General features: G+C 38.3%; 2 protein-coding genes across 3 annotated transcripts in view; one reads left to right on the top strand and one right to left on the bottom strand.

The window, feature by feature from the left end:
- Window positions 1-113: 113 nt before the first annotated feature.
- Window positions 114-5,213, bottom strand: ND-MWFE (NADH dehydrogenase (ubiquinone) MWFE subunit). The gene is made up of 3 exons (XM_073991193.1): window positions 5,008-5,213; window positions 4,710-4,796; window positions 114-248 (listed from the first exon to the last, which is right to left on the bottom strand). Exons 1-3 carry the CDS (start codon window positions 5,104-5,106, stop codon window positions 222-224), a joined length of 213 nt encoding a protein of 70 aa, XP_073847294.1. The 5' UTR covers window positions 5,107-5,213; the 3' UTR covers window positions 114-221.
- A 2,261-nt stretch (window positions 5,214-7,474) lies between these two features.
- Window positions 7,475-18,430, top strand: part of TppII (Tripeptidyl-peptidase II) — a 342,814-nt gene continuing 331,858 nt past the window's right edge. For both annotated transcript variants that reach the window (XM_073991187.1, XM_073991188.1), the window contains exons 1-5: window positions 7,475-7,915; window positions 8,001-8,135; window positions 12,090-12,291; window positions 12,361-12,530; window positions 12,591-12,723. In XM_073991187.1, coding sequence (XP_073847288.1) covers window positions 7,736-7,915; window positions 8,001-8,135; window positions 12,090-12,291; window positions 12,361-12,530; window positions 12,591-12,723 — 820 coding nt within the window. In that variant the 5' untranslated portion in view covers window positions 7,475-7,735. The remainder of the gene's footprint in view (window positions 7,916-8,000; window positions 8,136-12,089; window positions 12,292-12,360; window positions 12,531-12,590; window positions 12,724-18,430) is intronic.

The following is an 18,430-nucleotide window of genomic DNA, read 5'->3' as shown; positions in this document are numbered from 1 at the left end:
GTGTTGTGTGAATGAATTCCCCATCATCATCTATTGTCAATTGCCACAAAGTTGTAAGGAGCAGCTAGCTATTCGTTATAGTCAATTAAAAGTAATACCACAGCTTAATGCAATTTTTGTTGTTTTTCAATGGATTTTTTATTTAATTCATTTTAAATTTTACATACACATAGATTATGCTTGGCAGATTAAACTATGATTTCGTTAAGCTTAGAGCTAGTTTATTGATCTGGAATTTGTTCCAAGCCCTGTAAAATAGAAAAAAGAGGGAGATTAAGAAGTGGGTGTTAGTGGATTATAAAGAAGATTATGGATTTATAATAATGAGGAAATATAAAATACAAAGGTTTGTATTGATTTTATACCTGTTTTTTTTCGAATTACAGATAAAGTGATTCAAATTACAAATGAAATAATTCGAATTAAACATGGAATAATACGAATTACAAATGGAATAATTGGAATTTCAAATAGAATAATTCGAACTACAAATGGAATAATTCGAGTTACAAATGAAATAATTCGACTTACAATCGGAATAATTCAAATTTGAAATGGAATAATTGGAATTACAAATGGAATAATTAGGAATTCAAATAGTATTCCCGAATTACAAATGAAATGTTATTACAAATGTAATTCCAGAATTAAAATTGAAATAATTTAAATTACATATGAACAATTAAAAAAGTATCAGTCGACATTACCGACAGAGATATACACTCAGCCTGTGTGGATTGAAATACTTTTTTTTCAAAAAAAAAAAAAAAAAAAAAACTTACGTATTTAGGGGGGTTTTCAAAACAATATGGATAGGATTAAAGCGCAAAAATTTGAGGGCTTTTTTTAAACTGAGTTTCAACAATATTTAGAATACCATTGTAGCGAATATTTTCGAACTTTTGTGGGGAAGATATCGAAAGGACCACTCTTCCCACCTTCGAATTTCATCTAATATTCGAAGAAATATTACGATATCCAAAGTGTGGACGAACGCAGTATTCGGTTCGAGCTCTCCAGTCACTACATATGGTGCCATAGGGGGTTTTTGCAACATTCGGGCTTTTTTCTCAAGAAGTATGGAAAAACTTTTACTGTTGTAATTGAGGCAGCGAATGCAAGTTGCTTCAACAAAAATCCAAGTGATCTGAGAGCAGGTCTTAAAGTGAATTTATCCAAAAATGTGTGTGGGAGGTACCCGACGGAGTGGAGAAATATAGTCCATATTCGAACCTGACCTATACCTGGTAGATATATTACGATGTTCAAAGTGCGGATCAAATCGGATACTCTCTTGCAGAGTTATCGTGCGCACAAGTTTTCCAAACATTTTTGAACTTTTGTGGGGAAGGTACCGGAAGGAGTGGACCGATATTACTTATCTTCGAACCTAAACTAAGTTTGGACAAAATATTACGAAGACCAAATTTTGGACCGAATCGATAGATCCGTTCGAGAGTTATCTTGGGCTCCACCTATTACACACGGTGCCAAAGGGATTTTTTTGCTACTTTCAGGTTATTTTCTCAGGAAGTATGGACATGCGCCTGATGAAACTTGTACCGTCGTATGGGGGCAGTGAATACAAGTTGTTACAACAAAAATCAAAGCGATTCGAGAGCAGGCCCTAAACTGAACTTATCCGAAATTATGTGTGGGAGGTACCCGAAGGAGTGGAACGATTGAGTCCATATTGGAACCTGGTCTGGTAGACGCTTCACGATTTGCAAAGTATGGACCAAATCGGTTACTCCCTTCAAAAGTTATCGTACGCACAAATTTTCCGAACATTTTCGAACTTTTGTGGAGGAGGTACCGGAAGGAGTGGACCGATATAACCCATCTTCGAACTTAAACTAAGTTTGGACAAAATATTACGAAAGCCAAATTTTGGACCAAATCGGCAATGTGTGAAGTGAAGTTCAGGATATCAATTGGTCGTCGTCAGATTACATGACTCCCCCAACAGCAGACGCATACACAGCATTTAACACCAGCCGTTTCTGTTCCAATCCCTGAAAATGCATTCTTTTTGTGGTTTAAGTGCAATGGACTCTGAGGTAAGATCGAGGAAATAATGGACTTCATGAGCCGGAAGTATATCATGGTTGCGGAGGTGCAGGAAACCAACTCAACAAGCAGACACCACACATCACGAGACACCTCTTCACATGCACCGTTTTTTTATTTTCTCTTCTCTCTCCTACACAACAACTGGAGAATACACCGTTAAGATGGTTACAACGTACTGAGGAAGAATCTATATAAGGAAGCTATTGCCCAGTCTGTTCCATACAGACCCATTTCGCTTGAGCCTGATCCAAATGACCCGTTCATGGAATGTATTGGGGTAGCAGTCAGAAGTGGCACTACCGAGGTAGAGTTGTTTAACGTATACATCCCGCCGATAATAGCTGTACGGTCAATGAGTATGCCCCTACCAGAAATAGCGGAGGGTGTCACAGTTCGCCAGTGTCACCTGATCTGACAAATATCGCCGCCACCTGGCAACCCGTCATTTCTGTTGGACCAGACAATCTCCTCACAATTGTCTCCATCAGCAGACCGCCCGATTTCATCACCTCTGAGTGCCGCACTTTCGTCAATCATGGGAAAGCTAATTGGTCGAGTTTCAGAGAGTTCACGAATCACCGCTTGAGAGATCGGCCCAACCCTTCTGATGTTCGGGTAGCAGAAAGCACGTTCCGAGACATCATCACTGCTGCAGCTGCACTAAACTTCCTAGCAGAGGAGACGAGATTAGCAAATGAGCGTGATGAGCTTCGTCTTGCCAACCCTAGTGACCCCAGAGTCAGGGAGCTGACACTGGAAGTTAACAGGTTGGTCTGAAGAGTTGCAACATTGGAGCGGGAATAAGTGAATTGGGGGCGACGGTTAAGTCACTCTCCAACTCTGGAAAAAAGATAGGACCTCAGTCGCGTTTGGCGATGTTACACTGAAGCGAAGCGGTGTGCAAGTTATTTTAATCGACAGTTTGTCGAGCACCCCGGCAGTGACAGGGATGAACCACCACAATATACAATGATGATGTTGCGAATTTCATCACGAGAGCTAAAGCATCGAAGGTATCTCCATGGTAATGCTGAAACAGCTGTTTTTGCCTGGAGTCGAGTATCTCACTAAAGTTCTCATCCTGTCGCCAGCCACCCACATCGTTTCCGAAGTTTGGAAAATGATTAGGGTGGTCCCGCTACAGAAGCCATGCAAGGATGCCAGCAAATGTTAGCTTTTGTCGCCCGTAGCAAAGACAGTTGAAGCTCTAGTCTTCCCCAGCGTTAGAAATAGCTATCCAGTTGCCGATCATCTGCATGGGCTCCGTAAGCAGCACAGCACGGCAACACAGCTGCACGCCATCTCCACAGATATTAGTCGAGGATTCAACCAGAGCTAGCAGTTTGATTGGATAATCAATTATACATATGGACGATTTCGTACGTGGAATGCAGGAACAAGAAGTCCAAGATCCGTAGAGTGAAACAGGGAGCTACCCAAGGCGGGGTTATATCTCCGGAAGTGTTTAACCTCTACCTCTCCTGTATTCCGCCCCTCCACACGACATTGAGATCGTAACGTTTGCGGCATCAGATTAACCAGAAGCAGAAATGAACTCACAAACATAAAATAAAATAAACGCTGTTACAACAACAACATTATTGGAAAAGATAGTCACTAAATACTAAGTAATTTGGGTCTATGAGAAGTCGCCTTGTCCCTTCGGAAGATGTTATGGGAACATTTGTTTTTCTTTGTTTTCATAATTTCTAAATAAATCTAAAGCTATAACCAGCCAACTGAACAATACCGTGCTGTTATATACAGCTGATAAAGCAGTTGGAAACTATTGGTTCAACAGCGAAAAGGAACAACTCTAGTTTAGTAAAAACTCTCCGATTTATTTGAAAAATGTTCAAGAGTTAGGTATTTTTACGCTGATTACGGGAATGTAAAATTTTCTTGAGGGACGGACACGGTTATTTGACCCGAAAGTCCGTGTACCCGGTTCTACTGAACCGATTCTTACAAATGGGTATCATTGGAAAGCTTAGTCCCAATTTACATTAGGCGAGTTTACTTGCGGCAATTGTCAGTTTGCTGTAGAGAGAGGTGAGGTATATGGTAACCGTTTGCCTCTCAACACCCTCTCTCACCCACAAACTGACAATTGCCGCAAGTAAACTCGCCTAATGTAAATTGGGACTTATGAAAATATCTATCCAACAAGTGGTCACAAGTCTGGGTTATTGTGTTCACAGTCATGGGTTCAGTAGAACCGGGTCTAGCGGGTACCCGAACTTTCGGGTCAAATAACCGTGTATTCGGGTCCGTCCCCCAAGAAAATTATACATTCCCGTGATCAGCGCAACAATACCTACCATTGCAAACAATTTCAAAAAATCGGATAGTTTTACTAGAGTTAAGCCGCGGAACAATCACAAAGATTCATATTAATTCCTACTCCCTTTAAAACATGCCCATTACTTTTCCTAGGTACCCCAATATCTACTTCTCACTTTACATTGGCAGCCTACATAGCACTACTCTATTCCCGCATTTTCACAGTCTAATCTCAAAATTTACAACATGGCATTGTTATTACACCGTGCGTTACAACAAAAACTCAAGAACAACAACAACACCACAATCGATCAAAGCTCTAAAAGGCCCCCCCACCACCAACAAATACTCACATTCATATTGTAGGGATTGTCGGTTAGTCGTCTGTCGCGCAAATACATAACACGATCAAAACGGTCATCCAAGTTGCGGCGGTAGGCCTGGAACAAAAAGCAAAATATTATTATTAGAATTTGTGTAAATTGTAGTTTGTGTGCGCGGTGTGTTAACAAATTTTCCAGCCATCAATCGAATAATTATGTTGAGAAAATCAAAAACTACTGTTCAATATAATTTCCGATTATATAAGAATTGGTCAAAACAACTGGAAATTGCTGGCGATGTGAAGTTATTGTCTCCGCGTCAACTTACATTGCCAAGGACCAGCTTTTGCAGACCATACATGGCGTATGTGGGCACGGACAAGGCCACAGTGATGATGACAGCCGATGGTAAGACTTCGAACCACATTTTTTAGTTGATTTTTTGCTGTGGAAACAAAACCGAAATGCTCCTTAGACAAAAATTGCTGCCAAATGAGAAAAACGTCGCACAGCTGTTTTGGAACAAAAATGCCACATTGAGAGAATTTGAAATGTCATTTACGCTCTTTTTGTAGTGTTGCCATATTAATGAACCGGTGCCATTGATGTTATGGAAAGTTCCTAGTGTGGGGTACGCACTAGAGCTGGCAAAAGATGGATGGCACTATCGATAAAATCGATTGTTTTTTAAAAATTAAATATCGATAGATAGTTTTGCCTATCTATATTATCGGAACAAAAATCCGCAACCTAAACTTTATTGAAATAAATAGAAATTTCGCTGCTTTTCGGTTTTGGGTGTGAGAAAGTAAATCCGTAGTTACACGTACACATTTTTCGGAAAAGTAAAATGCATTTTTTTTAATATTTTTATTTTTATAAGCAGTTGTTTATTTTCCTTTAAATTTGTGTGAACTACTTTTGCATAATTTCAAGAAAATCATTGACATTTCCGCCATTTTCCTCTACAAATTAATAGCGATGACAACTTAACAATAATATCGATAGCAATCGATATTTTAAAACATTATATCGAAAATATCTAATGTTGGGAATATCGATGGTTTGCCAGCTCTACTACACACGATCAGTTTTGACTGTCAGCTTTGCTCAAAAAATCGGTTGCTTGCCAGTGTGGCCGATCATTTTTGCGCTTAACGCAATTTTTGGTTATCGACAAAAATCTTTAAAATTGAAATGCTTATAATTGCGGTAAGTTTTACGACCAATAAGAAGTAGTCGCAAAGTTCTACCAATAGCAACAGTGATGTCAACTTTTATTTGAACTTTTCATTCATAATTTTGCTTTTTAATAAAAAAAAAAATGCCCTAGAGAATCCCACTACTGTTCCTTTAAGTGGGTACACGCGATCAGTTTTGCTCAAATAATCGGTTGCTTGCCAGTGTGGCCGTTCACTTTTGTCAATCATCAGGCAACCACAAAATATCGACAGTAAAAACTGAACTTGTGGACCCCGCTTAAAAGTTTGTACAAATTTGCATGGTGGAATAAGAAGGTGTTACATCGATAACAATAATCGGACCATTTACCAGACCAAACGTCAAAATTTGTGAACAAATGTTGATGCAAAACAGACTTATGGCCTGTTCCCGTACTTTATAAAGTGGTAAAAGTTCTTCTTCTTTATTTACTCATCCGTTATCCGGATATAAGTGATCGTACAATTCATTTTGTTTTTTAATATTTATCGCATTATATTTATGTTATAGTATAGTGGTTGTCAGCTCTCTGTGTCTTGCAGCATTCAGCAGATCAGTTTCGTCGGTATAACCTGTCCAGTCCATGATGTTTTTGAGCCAAGATGTTTCTTTTCTTCCTCTAGCACGCCTTCCATCAATTTTTCCTTTTAAAATTGCTTGTAAAATGTTGTATTTATTGTTCCTTAATACGTGTCCAAGATATGCTATTTTGCGACTTTTTATTGTTGTTATTAACTGCCGGCTTACATTCATCCTTCTTAGTACTTCGTCATTAGAAATTTTCGCAGTCCATGGTATTTTCAGTACTCGCCGGTAAATCCACATTTCGAAGGCTTCCAATTTTCTTTCATCAGAGGATTTGAGCGTCCAAACTTCTGTTCCATATAGCAGCACCGACCAAATATAGCATTTTATAAAACGTACTTTCGTTGTTACGTTTATGTCATGGCTTTTCATAAGTTTGTTGTATTTACAAAAAGCATCTCGCGCCATCTCTATACGACTTTTAATCTCTTTCGAGGGATCCCATTGGTCGTTTATTAGTATCCCTAGATATTTAAAAGATCGCACTCTTTCAATTTCTGTACCTTGAACTTTTAAGGTCACATCTGCATGGGGATTTTTTCTGCTTATGACCATATATTTCGTCTTCTTCATGTTTATTTTAAGGCCATATTTCTCACTTACACGTGCAAGTTTCTCCACAAGTTTCTGGAGACCGGATATACTTCCAGCTAGTAACGTGGCATCGTCCGCATACCTTATGTTATTAATTATTTTCCCATGAATTTTTATTCCGACGTTTTCTCCTTCTAGAGTTTCTTGGAATATTTTCTCTGAATATACATTAAACAATAAGGGAGATAGAAGACAGTAAAAGTTGTAAAAGTCGTAAACGATTTTCATATAAATTTTGTGTACGGCAACGCAAAATGTGTAAAAGTGGTAAAAATTGTAAAAACTTTTTAGTTCTGGAACAGAGCTCTAATTTGTGATTTTTGTAAAAAAATCGACTTGATTGTGCACCACTTATTTTATTGACGTTTTCACAAAATTCAGCTTTCGTATGTCTGACAGGCAAAACAAAAACAACAATTCGCATTTCATTCAATGACAGTTGTTTTTGTGCACAAAAATTGTTCTTTATTTCTTTTGTCCAAAAACAAAGTAAAAATTTAACCGAAAGAATTCAATTTTCTTTACAAAAACAACAAACAACAGGAAGAATACAACGTGTAGACTATTTGTGGAAACGTCATCGATCTACGATACCAGAGGAAAAGCAAATTCCGGCCTTCACTTTAGAAGAACTCCCAATAAACTCAGCGAAAACAATGACCAAATTAAGCATCGATAGTGGAGTAGTGGAAACTCCATTCCCTACGGCAGCTTTGGTGCCGAAGGCCGAGACGAATGTTCTTAATTTCTTGCAAAAATATCCAGAATATGATGGACGCGATGTTACAATTGCCATATTCGATTCCGGCGTTGATCCCCGTGCCACCGGTCTGGAGGTTAGAATATTTATTTTACAACTAATACATTGATATCCTGACAACACATATCTTCATCATGTGATATTTGTATGTTCTTTTCCAGACTTTGTGTGATGGCAAAACCGTAAAGGTCATTGAACGTTTCGACTGCACAGGCTGTGGTGATGTAAATGTCACCAAGAAAGTAACTCCTGATGACAAGGGTTTCATTACCGGTCTTTCAGGCAGACAACTGAAGGTGAGTGTGTGTTGTTTTTGTCGTTGTTGTTTTATGAGGCGGCACTTGCCATCATCATTTATTTGGGAAAAATGCACTTACAGCAACAAAAATTCTGTTTATTTTGCAAGTTTTGCAAAATGAGGTGACCAGATATGAAGAATATATTTTCAAATGTTGATTAAAGTTGACGTCTTGTTGGTAGAGCCACAGAAGTAATCCAACAGGAACATCAACGAGCAAAGTGGACTGTATTTCGATATTAATTATTCCTCATAGCCAATGAGGAATAATTTGCGGTAAAATGAGGAGAGAAGTAAAACACAAGAATTAGTTTTTTTCAATAAACGTTATAAAGCGTAATTCAATTTATTAAATATAAAAACGTTAGAGACGAGAAGAGATGCTTACCAGCCGGTTAGTGCAAGAGAAGTGATTTTATTCAAAGAGAAGAGTACTGGTGAATCAATGATAAAAGCATAGAGCAAAGAGGAGACGTGAAATTAGTACAATTCAGTAACGCATTATTTAATATAAAATGACATCAAGCTATACTTATATGTTAGTTTACATTAAGAGGGTTAAAGCATAATACAAATTAGCACATTTAGAAATTGTTTAAACGAAGTTTGAACATGCTCCCGCGTCTTGGCCAGAATGGACAATAGATGATGGGTGCCAGGTCATTCTAGATTTTGAGACCGCAGGAACATTTAGATTTCAGGTCTTCTTGTGAGTGGTGTGCTGGGTTATATGGAAAAGAGCTGATTAACTTCGGTCGACCTATAAAAGAAAAGATATTAGCGCATGCTGCGAACCTATAAAGAAGAGAAAATACATGAGATGAGTATTTTATTTGGTATTTTGAGGAATGTAGAATGAATTTTGACATTTTATTTGTTAAAAAATGTTTTTTTTTTTGGTTTAAGATTTTCCCAGAGTCGGGCTCGAACTTGGGACCTCCAGCACAATAGTCTGACATGCTTCCTCTGGGCTACTGGGTTAATTATGATGAGACGTGCGGCTTACATTTTGCAAACTATTTTTAGATGTAGGACACGTGTTGTAATTCATGTGGGCTGGCTTTGTTTTTTATTTTTAGAAATGGATTTGAGTTGTTTTAAATTCGAAAGAATTTATTTACTTAAGAAAAAGTCAATTGGGAAAATCGATCACCTCCAGGATTGAACCCCCTTTCTTATTGATGGAAGACTGGAGCACTCCCACTGAGCTAAGTATCTACTTGAGAAGAGATTGATACTGACTGTATAAGATGTGTTTTAATTAGATAAACACCTATTTAATTAAAAATAATCGATTTCTTCGATTCCTCCTTAGTTATTTTAATTTCTATTTTGATACGAAACTTTGTATGTTCTATTTTTAGAAACTATTTTCCTTAAGTTTATTTTATTTCTTCATTTCTTAATTTTTACTACTTGTTTTTATTTGTAATCTCCCTTGTTGGTATTTTTGGATGTTCTGGATAATTTTTTTAAGTTTTTTAAACAAACAAAAATTCACTCCTACCAGGGCTCGAACCCAGCACCTCTGGACTGGTAATCAACTACGCTAGCATTAAGCTACGCTAAGCCGTTGGTGTAGGTTGAGATTTTGGCTAAGTGAAGCTAAGTGTATTTATATTTAGTTTTATAATTTTTGTGAATTCTATAAATTTCTTTTACTCATAATTTCCTAATGTTTACTTGAGATGATCAATTTTTAAAGTTTTTTGAGTTAAATAAAATCTTGCTCGGAGTAGGGCTCGAACCTACGTCCTCTTGACTACTAGTGGAGCACCCTAGCACTATGCTATGTTAAGCTATTTCGAGGCTTTACATTTTTGGTAAGTGAGTAGGTGTATGAGCATAAGCATTGAAAAATATCAACACTCAAAGAAAAATGTGAGTTAGTGGAATTAACTACATATATATTTTGAGAAGAGAATCATTTAAGAAACTAATCAATAGGTTAGTCCTTCCCCACCAACGAACTGATACGGTTTTTGGACAAGAATCAAAAGTGTTTGTATGGATTATATTACAGATGTATTAAAAGTATCTCAAAATTGGTATCCAGACTTAATACCTACATATTTTTTTGTAGATTTAGATGTTTTTTGAGATGAGCTTTTACGTTTTTTATTTTGGCCAATTGAAACAAAATTGGATGCAATGAAGTTTGCGGTAGAGGCGAGTGAATTTTCTGCAAAAATTGGGCCACTAAGTACCCAGCCAAATATGGTGTTATACGCTGATGTATTGCCAAATACATTTTTCTTAATGCCATCCAGATTTATGAATCTTTCGACGTCTGCTCCAAGGATGATATCTATTTCAGAGGATTCATAAAAGCGTGGGTCTGCCAAATCAATATTTTTAAGAGATTTGTGATCAGAGATTTTAATAGAGACTGCGGGAAGAGGTTTGGTGACTTGAGGCAGTACGATGGCTGAAACAGATAATTTTATTTCGTGCTTCTTAGCAACTATTGATATCTGACATTCGCTTTTAGAGACTTGTTTTTGACCACCAACGCCAGTAATTTCAAAGCAATCAGTATTTTTAATTGGGAGCTTTAATCGATTTGCACAAGTTTGAGTAATGAATGTTTTTTGAGATCCAGAATCAATTAATGCTCGTACAGTGTGCAATCGGCCATAGTTTTGAACTTGAACTAAAGCTGTTCTCAGAAGAGTTGTATTGCTTGCGGTGGAAAAATTTGCTTGAATTTGAGACGAGACGGGTATGGCATAGCTTTCTATTTGAGACGAGACGGGTATGGTAGAGCTTTCAATTTGAGACGAGTATGATTGTCTGTTTTTATTTGCATCATATTTTATAGAATTGGGCATACTATTGTTTGGTGTTTCAGAGTAAAAGCTGTTGATGTGCAAAAGAGTATGGTGGGTTTTGTTGCATATTAAACAAGTCTTTGTAGATTTGCAATTAATTTTAATGTGGGATGGGGATAAGCAGTTACCACATATGTTACTTTTCGTAACGAAATCAATTCTTTGTTGAGTAGTTAATCTACGGAACTCAGCACAAGCTCTAATTTGATGATTCTCATGACAGTACGAGCATTTTAAAGTATTTTTTTCGTAGCAATAATCTGGCGTGTCAGAGTAATTATGAGACGGGCTCGATTGCTTTTCTTTCATATTTTTAATACTTTGAATTCGTTCTACCACTTCGAACCTGTTTGAGAGAAATCCGGCTCGAAGGACCATGATTAAAGTTGACGTCTTGTTGGTAGAGCCACAGAAGTAATCCAACAGGAACATCAACGAGCAAAGTGGACTGTATTTCGATATTAATTATTCCTCATAGCCAATGAGGAATAATTTGCGGTAAAATGAGGAGAGAAGTAAAACACAAGAATTAGTTTTTTTCAATAAACGTTATAAAGCGTAATTCAATTTATTAAATATAAAAACGTTAGAGACGAGAAGAGATGCTTACCAGCCGGTTAGTGCAAGAGAAGTGATTTTATTCAAAGAGAAGAGTACTGGTGAATCAATGATAAAAGCATAGAGCAAAGAGGAGACGTGAAATTAGTACAATTCAGTAACGCATTATTTAATATAAAATGACATCAAGCTATACTTATATGTTAGTTTACATTAAGAGGGTTAAAGCATAATACAAATTAGCACATTTAGAAATTGTTTAAACGAAGTTTGAACAAATGTATATGCTGATATCACAAAATATTCAAAATTAACATTTATAGTAAAATAATTCAACAGTTTTCTTTGTTAGATTAAAATTGCAATTGTCCAATTTGACATTCTAATTAGACAGCCAACCCCAGTAACCCAAACGGGAATATTTTTAAAGTGTTTCCTGCAATGTAAACGTTGTGCATGTACGTGACATGTCATATAATGGATTTTTATTGAATACTTTGTGTTGTTTAATTTTGTTTATTGCTTATCACTTTAAATAACACATCTTTTCTTACTTTCCACAGTTAACTGCCGATATGATTGCCAATAATACTTCGCCAAATGGTGAATTTCGTTTAGGCTTGAAACGCTTTTACGATCTTTGCCCATCCAAGGTGCGTGAAAATCTCACCAATGCCCGTAAACTTAAGGAGTGGGATGGTCCACATAAAACTGCCATTGCTGAAATTTCTAGGAAAATCAATGAATTTGAAGCACAAAATCCAGGTAAGTCATCCCGTTACTAAAAATCCTAATTAGCCGTCCTTCTAAAATACACTACCTGTTTATTCACAGATACTTCCAAATTATCCTGGGATAAAAAACTAATTAAAGAAGATTTAGACAATACCTTAGAAATGCTCAATGCATATGAAAAATATTACCCTGATATAAAAACTGCATTTGACTGTATTTTATATGAAACAAAAGATGGCTGGCAAGCGTGTGTTGATATCACGGAAAAGGTAGGTTTTGTAATTTAAAAGTCAAATTCAATTTTGCAAAATATTTCATTATTATTTCAGGGTGATTTGGAGAAAGCTTTACACATTGGAGAGTACACCAAGACCCATGAAATCAAAAACGTTGATGATTACCTTTCCATTTCCATTAATGTCCATGATGGAGGCGACGTTTTGGAAATTGTTGGAATGTGTTGTAAGTAAAGAAATTTGTTCGTTTGTACGTATTTGGAAAGAAATGCAGCCTATGGTCTGTACTTGGATCTAGTTGAGATATGTACAAGAGCAGTGTTATTTAAAAGATGGTGGCCTTTAAGGTTTTGCTTAGAACGATGAAATTTTTCTTTTGTGCAAGTCCATACCTCCCAAAAGATTGCTTACAATGTTTCTGACTAGATTTTTATACCCTCAGCATTTATGCTAACGCGGGTATAGACACATTCATACGGGCAAAATGTGCCTCATCGAAATTGGTTTTAGACCCCAAGTATGTTTGGATGAAATTCGTTTCAGACAATTTGGAGTCGATTTAGCCATGTCCGTCCGTCTGCCTAGTGCGCACGAAAACTCTCGAACGGATCAAACGTTCGAGCAAATTTTGGGTATCGTAATATTTTGTCCAAAATTAGTTTAAGTTCGACGATGGACTATATCGGTCCACTCCTTCGGGAACGTCCCACACAAAATTCGGGGCATATCTTTCCTTTCCCGACAGTATTCGGAGAAATATGAAATAATTACCATAGATAGTGGTTCCAACGCTGTATAATTTTTGTTGGGGAAATGTATACTTCCCGAGATATGGGACTCTGAAGTTCCGAAAATTCCCTTGTTTAATGGCCGGATACTTAGAGAAAAATTTTAATTTAAAAGAAAATGTTGTTCCCTTTCCCAAGATTGGCTCCTGTACATAGGAGGAAGTCTCAAATACCCGGTCGAAGGACGGCTATTAAAAGGAAACTTACGATTTAAAAAAAAAAATTGCAAACTTTCGGTAAAGGAAATATTTTCCAAATTCGGATAAAGTCAAGTTTAAGAGCTCATCTCGGATGGTTTTGAATTTTGTTCAATAGGTTGGCCTTGTCGCTCTCTTTATGATGGTACAATTTTTTTCTTGCGGAAGTTCATACTTCCTTAGATATTGGCCTAAAAGCTCCAAGAGACCCTGACGGCGCCAACCAAAATGGCAAATCCGCAATATCCGCACATCGTATTATTTCATCCAGTCATGTATCAGATTGGAATATCGACTATATCGGTCCACTCCCACACAAAATTCCGAAAAGTAGACTTTAAGAGCGCTCTCTTATCGTTTAGATTACATTTTCAGTAGGTTGTTCTAGCGGCCTTATTTATAACGGTACAATTGTTTTCCGGAGTAAGTCAATACTTCCTGAGATAATGGTCCAAAAGCTCCAAAACCCTGTCGGCACATACTAAAAAAACTTTTTCGAAAACTTCTTCCAAACTTAAATTAACGTAATTTAATATTTCGAGTCCTTTATGAAGAAGTTTGGATACTAAAACTCTTTGGTATATGTCAGTGATTTGGTGTAGCCCCATATTACATATTCTTAGTTGTATTATGTATTTAAAAAATAAGCACAGAAAAATGATTATCCAATTACAATTTTAAAATTAACAATCCTTGTGGTTGGCCAGACTTTTGGCCGGGGTTTTTGACCTTGAATTAGGAACAGACACCAATATGGGAAGTCCTATCCGCCATATGGTGATTGGGTTGTCCTTACGGTAACACCTGAGCAAGTATTGCATGGAAAGCATGCCATTGTGTTGTTGTACTGGAAGAATCGTGGCACCCTGTTGCAGTTCTCACCGCTGGCTAGCGACTTAAAGACCTTGTTCCTGCACTTCAGCTTTTTGCATATAGCTATGGCATGCGCGGACGACTCGAACATGCTATTGAATGTGATTCCTAGAATTTTGGGGTAGGTTGTGGTCGGAATTCTGCTACCATCGAACATGACATTCAACTCTGTTCTCACCTGTGCTGTCCATGTGGTGAACAGATTGGCCGCAGATTTAGTGGCGGATATTTAGATATTCTTCGCGTGGAAAAAGTTGATAAGATCGGTCAAATAGCGGTTCAGTCTTTCACAAATGACATCAAGGAAGGTACCTGAAGCCAAAATAATACAATCGCCGATATGCTTTACGATCTCAATGCCGTCTGGATGGGGGCCGAATACATGAGAGGTAGATGTTAAACCGTTCCGGAGATATCACCCCACCTTGAGCAACTCACTGTTTCACTTTAAGGGGCTTGGACTTCTTTCTCCTGAATTCTACGTATCACTGTTGTCCACACATATAATTGATTATACATCGTTTCAAACGTGGCAAGAGGGTTGTCTGCTCGATGTCCTCAAACAGTATGCAGTACTTGACAGTATCAAAGGCAAGCGTCACCGTCACTATTCTGTCAGACGGCATGCTCTGGTTGAGTCCTCAACTAATATGTGTGGAGATGGCGTGCAGCGATGTTGTCGTGTGGTACTACTTACGGAATTCATGCTGATGATCGGCATCTGGATAGCTATTTCTGTCTTTGCTATGGGCGACAAAAGCGACATCGGTCTGTACGATTCACCTTTGCTGACATTCTTGCCTGGCTTCACTAGCGGTGCCACCCTGCCCATTTTCCTGGCTTCGGTAACGATGTGTGTGGCTAGCGTGGGTTGGAAATTTTAGTGAGATAATCCACTTCCGGCACGTCCATCTGTTCCAGCATTACCATGGAGATTCTATCAGGGCCCAACGGTTTGGATGATTTAGGTTTCCAGATGAAATTTGCAACATCATCCATAGTAAATTATGGTGGTTCATCCTCGGCAGGAAGAAATCTAATGTGACGAAGTACTTTTCTCTTCGCCCTGCCACTGCAGGGGTGCTCGACAAACTGTCGATTAAAATAACTTGCACACCGCTTCGGATCAGTGTAACGTCGCCAAACGCGACTGAAGTTCTATCTTTTTTCCAGAGTTCGAGAGTGACTTAACCGTTGCCCACAATTCACTTATTCCCGCTCCAATGTCGCAACTCTTCAGATGATTTAACCACTTATTCCTCTTATGTTCACCGACCAACCTGTTAACTTTCAGTGTCAGCTCCCTGACTCTGGGGTCACTAGGGTTGGCATGACGAAGCTCATCACGTTCATTTGCTAATCCCGTCTCCTCTACTAGAAAGTTTAGTGCGGCTGTAATGACCCCTACACAAATTCAGATCACTGACTCGACCAGCTTGATTTTTAAACTTTACATCCAGATCGAGATTTGTCGAGGAAGAAGACAGATAATTCATTTTCTCATTTTCCTCAACATTGCAGTGCCCTGGTATGTACCAAAATTTAACAACCCTACCAGATCTGCAGTTTTGAACCTAGAAAAACTGCCATCCCCACTTACAGCTCAAAAGCTTCCAACACAGCAAAAACTTCAACCTGAAAAACACTGCAGTTGTCTCTAAGTTTGTATGAGCATCCTTCTTCCCGTTCCTTCTTCCATCTTCAACCCCATCGTGAAAATGTATCATTCCTATCCGGAAATGTAGTCGGATTTCCTCACTTCGTTTAGTTTTTTTGAGCCTCAAAACTCAAAGCACTTCTGGATGCCTGATACGTAACCTGAATATCCAGCGGTTGAATATTCAATACATCATACACCCGAGGAGTGCTTTGTAATGCTCCAGTAATGAGAATCGATGCACAGTAGCTAACTTTCGAAAGGTTCGAATTATTACTTAGGGCATGCCACCAGACAAGAAATCCAAAGGTTAAGATGACACAGACCACCCTCCTAAACAGCCAGTCTATTACCATGTACTTTGAGACCCCAGATTTTGCCTATGGATTTCTTCCATATAAACATTATTCAGTGATGGCAGCACAAAGTGAGCAATATTTGTTTCCTGGTAAATATTACCAACTCTGGTTTGTATACACTTTCATACGGGCAAAATGTGCCTCATCGAAATAATGGTTTTAGACCCCAAGTATGTTTGGACGAAATGTGTTTCAGACAATTTGGAGTTGATTTAGCAATGTCCGTCCGATAACTCTCGAACGGATCAACCGATTCAGTCCAAAATTTGGCTTTCGTAATATTTTGTCTAAACTTAGTTTAAGTTCGGAGATGGGTTATATCGGTCCACTCCTTCGGGTACCTCCCCCACAAAAGTTCGGAAAATTTGCGCGCACGATAACTCTTGAAGAATGTAACCGATTTGGTCCATGCTTTGCACATCGAGAAACTTCTACCGGACTTAGATGATGTTCCAATATGGACTCAATCGGTCCACTCCTTCGGGTACCTCCCAAACAAAATTTCGAAAAAGTTCAGTTTAGGACCTGCTCTCGAATCGCTGTAGCAACTTCCTGAGAAAATAGCCTGAAAGTTACAGGAACCCCTATGACACCGTGTGTATTGGTTGGAGCGCAAGATATCTCTCGAACGGAAGAACGCAAGATATCTGTCGATTCGGTCCAAAATGTGGCCTTCGTAATATTTTGTGCAAACTTAGTTAAAGTTCGAAGATAAGCCATATCGGTCGACAACAGTTCAAAAATGTTCGGAAAAATTGTGCGCATGACAACTCTTGATGGGAGTGACCGATTTGGTCCATACTTTACACATCCAAATATACCTACCAGGTATAGATCAGGTTCGAATATGGAATATATTTGTCCACTCCTTCGGGTACTTCCCACACAAAATTTTGGATAAATTCACTTTGAGACCTGCTCTCGAATCACTTTGATTTTTGCTGAAGCAACTTGCATTCGCTGCCTCAATTGCATCAGTAAAAGTTTTTTCAGGGGCAAGTTCATACTTCTTGTGAAAACACCCCGAAAGTTGTAAAAACCCCCTATGGCACCATATGTAGTGCCTGGAGAGCTCGAACCGAATACTGCGTTCGTCCACACTTTGGATATTGTAATATTTCTTCGAATATTAGATGGAATTCGAAAGTGGTGCTTATAGGTCCACTCCTTCCGGTACCTCCCCCACAAAAGTTCGATAATATTCGCTAAAATGGTACGCGCGACCGATTTGGTCCAAACTTTGGATCTCGAAATATTGTCGAAACTTAGTTTATGTTCAAATTTGGGCCCTATCTGTCCAATCTTTGTGTGGTTCGGGGATCCTTTGGACATTTTTACCGAAGGTTTTCTTAGTGGCCCTGTTTACAGCGATATTATGTTCTTCGTAGGCTAGTGTGATAAAAAAAGCCCTATCTATCGAAATCCCCGCAAGTTTTTGAGTTTTAATCCAAGTTTTTGAGTTTTAATCCTATCCATACTTTTGTCGGTTCATACGCCCAACATTTTGAAACCCCGCCTAAATACATAAGTTTTTTTTGGAAAAAAAAAGTATTTCAATCCACACAGGCTGAGGGTATATCTCTGTCGCCAAAGCCGGCTGATACTTTTTTACTTGTTTTTATTGTAGCTACTTGTATTCGCTGCCCCCCCCCCCCCCCCCCCCCCCCCATTGCGTCGGTACAAGTTTTTTCAGGGGGCAAGTCCATACTGATAAAATAGCACGAAAGCTGTAAAAAATCCCACGGAGGCACAATAACTCGAACGGATTAGCCGATTCGGTCCAAAATTTGGCCTTAATGATATTTTGTCCTAACACCTAGTTTGAGTTCGAAGATGAGCCTGTTCAGGTATCTCCCCCACAAAAGTTCAAACCCGTTCGAATGCAGTAACCGAGTTGGTCCATACTTTCCACATCGTAATATTTTTGCGAATCTTGGATGAAGTTGGATATTACACCTTTTGGTCCTGTTTACAACGATGTTATATTTTTCGTAGCCAAGTCCATGCTTCCCAGCATCGTGGTACAAATCTCTAAATTATGCGGTGACCAACTGAAATG

This window comes from Musca autumnalis, unplaced genomic scaffold, assembly GCF_047663935.1.
Source record: "Musca autumnalis isolate F117 unplaced genomic scaffold, ASM4766393v1 scaffold_5, whole genome shotgun sequence".
Classification (NCBI taxonomy): domain Eukaryota; kingdom Metazoa; phylum Arthropoda; class Insecta; order Diptera; family Muscidae; genus Musca; species Musca autumnalis.
This window is presented reverse-complemented; position numbering and strand designations above follow the sequence as displayed.